At 30.8% G+C, this 2,762-nt stretch overlaps 1 protein-coding gene across 2 annotated transcripts; it reads right to left on the bottom strand.

Annotated features, from left to right (window-relative positions):
• Positions 1-6: 6 nt before the first annotated feature.
• On the bottom strand, positions 7-2,447 carry LOC144477653 (trans-1,2-dihydrobenzene-1,2-diol dehydrogenase). 2 transcript variants are annotated; one of them, XM_078195388.1, is made up of 5 exons: positions 2,102-2,447; positions 1,517-1,718; positions 1,145-1,436; positions 602-1,002; positions 7-459 (listed from the first exon to the last, which is right to left on the bottom strand). In XM_078195388.1, the coding sequence occupies exons 2-5, from the start codon at positions 1,716-1,718 to the stop codon at positions 356-358; spliced, it is 999 nt and encodes a 332-aa protein (XP_078051514.1). In that variant the 5' UTR covers positions 2,102-2,447; the 3' UTR covers positions 7-355. The 2 variants fall into 2 exon arrangements, with proteins under 2 accessions (XP_078051514.1, XP_078051515.1); XM_078195389.1 differs by lacking the exon at positions 2,102-2,447 and adding an exon at positions 1,787-2,050.
• Between the last annotated feature and the right edge of the window lie 315 nt (positions 2,448-2,762).

The raw sequence follows: 2,762 nt of genomic DNA, 5'->3' as shown, positions 1-2,762 counted from the left end.
CTTCTATGTTCTTACAGTGAAGATGGTCTATTAAAATTATGGAAACCTTAACTTGTTTCTAATATGAAATTTATTAGGCTTCTTATAAATAATAGTATTCTATGAAATTAATTATTCATTAATTTTATACTGAAATGAGATGCACTTTTTTGCATATAATCTTTAATAATCTATACCAAATATGTTTGATAATGATATTAAATAACCCTGCACACATTAATCAAACTGAGGTGTTCGAATGTAAATGAGTGTATAGAATTATATCTAGCGTATAAAACATTATCATTCTTTATTTTTATCGCTCTTTAAATGTCGCATATATTTTTATATATTAATTATATTTACATTTTATATTTTAGTCTTCGTCGTATTGAACACCAATTTGTCTTCGAACCTCGTCCTCTAACTGTGCAATTAGCAAAGAAGCCTCATGCGAAACTTTTGGACTTTCAATCATATCTGGAACGTATAATAACAAAAATTAGTAAAAATACACTTAGGATGTATAATTAATTGTTTTTATAATCGTTTACTTCTAATTGAACGTTATCTATTTTTAAGTTCGGACGTAAAAAGTTTATATGTGCAATATAATGTATACCTTTCAGAATGCATTGTCGAACTTCATCAGCCTCATAACTCAATCCAACACTATTGAAAAAGTTAAATGGCTGATTAGTCTTCGGTAGTGGCACGTCCACAATTTTACCATTTGATAGTTCTAATTTTGAAGGACACCAAAATTGCGGGATTTTTATCATCCCCTTTGTTCCCAATACGTAAGCTTCGTTCGGCAAATTAACCTTTGAATGGAATAGCATAGTAGCAGTACGATTTCCTTTGTAATGGAAACTTGCGGATGCGGAAATATCTACGCCTTCTTCGTTGAGGCAACCAGAAGCTTTGACGGATTCTGGTACTTCATGATCAAATATATGACAAGCGAATTGTATTCCATACACGCCCAAGTCTAATATCGTACCACCTCCTAGTTTTTTCAATCTAGGAATAAGTTTTATAAAATATTAGTCGTTTGGCTCAAAATATTGGTAGTAACCATTTTAAAAATTCGGAAATAATATCGAGGCAGTCGCAAAATTTCGTTATAGAGAATCGAAGTTATACGTAAGGAAGTATAACTTACTCGAGCCTGTCAACGCCTGATAAGTTGAATCCAAAGGATACAAGAACCTGATGAACTTCTCCGATGCTTCCCGAAGCAATCTCCTTCTTAACAATATCATAAGCTGGGAAGCATCGACTCCAAATAGCTTCCATTAAAAAGAGGTTCATGCTTTTCGCCGTATTAATTAATTGGCTTGTTTGTTTGTAATTCATAGTTAAAGGTTTTTCGCACAAAACGTGTTTTTTATTAAATAACATTAATTGTGCAACTGATAAATGCATGGGGTGTATAGTCCCGACATATACGACATCTAAAAAGTAATTTAAACAAAGTAGGTATTTGAGCAAAGTTATCTACTAAGTAGATTTTTGATTGTATTTATTTGCCTACCAATCTCTTCGTCTTTTGCCAATTCCTCGTAACTATCGTATGCTTTTTTAACATTATGTTTTGCAGCAAAAGTTTGAGCCCGTGAAAGGTCTTGTGCTGCTACTGCAATAACTACATGTTCGGATTTTGGCAATACACTTAAAGCTGTTACAAAATCATTAGAGATTTTTCCACAACTTGCTATACCCCAACGCGTAGCCATCTATAATAATCACATTTTTTCATTGATTATTATTTTGCATAAAATTATAGATTTTTTTTCAACATTACCTAATTTTGATAGTTTTTATGATACGATTATTCCAGGCTCTCGGCTCATTTTTATAATCGCTAATTGTCAACAACTATCAAAACGAAACTCGATTAATTGTATTTCTCTTTCCCAAATTGTCCATTTTATCTACAAATTGAGATTCAATTGGGGAGAATTTACTGCAACTTGATTTTTATTTAAAAAAAGAACTTAATAGTTCTCACGGTCTGGATAGTTGTCAACAATGGACACATACAACAAACATACGTGATGTGTTGTACTACTATTACAATATATATTGCATTTCCTCACAGAAATATTACTTTACTTACTTTATTTACGAAAAATGCTATAGTATAAAAACTCTTTTACAAAAGCGGTCTATCTCCTGCGCTGCACACCGTATAACTCACGAAAATAAATTAATCCTTGCGAAGCTATTCAAACTTTTATAACCTCCTTGTACAATCTAATGATTACGTAAGATTATATCAAATCAGTGCCTTATCTTTTTATGTTAGTTCGATAAAATACGTGTACTCTTGTATGAAAAGCTACAGTTTACGATATATTGAAGCTACATCATCAAAATCACTATTAATTAATTATTAAAACTATCCATAATTTCTAACATTCAAGTCTCACACATAAATTTGTTTCTTCCTCGTATAATAAAAAATCTATTGACAAAATATATAATAAACACGAATGACCTATAACTTATGAACTTTTATGAACTTGCGTTATAATAAGATTTCCTTCATATCTGCAATGTATATAAAACATTGGAAATTTACAGAAAATAAACAAACACATAACTATACATGTACAGGGTGTATAAAAATTATATATCACGACTACTATAACGCGATACAACATCACTGAGATGGTATAAAAGTGAACCACACACTTGTCCTTGTAATTGAAAATTAAAGTCAGAGGTTCAATTTTTTTTATTGCGACTGCATTAGAAAATAGTACAGTGAAATAAAT

The sequence above is a fragment of the Augochlora pura genome, unplaced genomic scaffold (assembly GCF_028453695.1).
Source record: "Augochlora pura isolate Apur16 unplaced genomic scaffold, APUR_v2.2.1 APUR_unplaced_2671, whole genome shotgun sequence".
NCBI lineage: Eukaryota > Metazoa > Arthropoda > Insecta > Hymenoptera > Halictidae > Augochlora > Augochlora pura.
This window is presented reverse-complemented; position numbering and strand designations above follow the sequence as displayed.

What these genes read in the sequence shown, in the direction of transcription:
- LOC144477653 (XM_078195388.1), bottom strand. Translation starts at nt 1,718, where the DNA reads ATGGCTACGCGTTGGGGTATAGCAAGTTGTGGAAAAATCTCTAATGAT. An exon ending in GGCAAAAGACGAAGAGATTG is followed by an intron (nt 1,437 to 1,516) that starts GTAGGCAAATAA and finishes ATTACTTTTTAG; the next exon opens with ATGTCGTATATGTCGGGACT. An exon ending in TCAGGCGTTGACAGGCTCGA is followed by an intron (nt 1,003 to 1,144) that starts GTAAGTTATACT and finishes ACTTATTCCTAG; the next exon opens with ATTGAAAAAACTAGGAGGTG.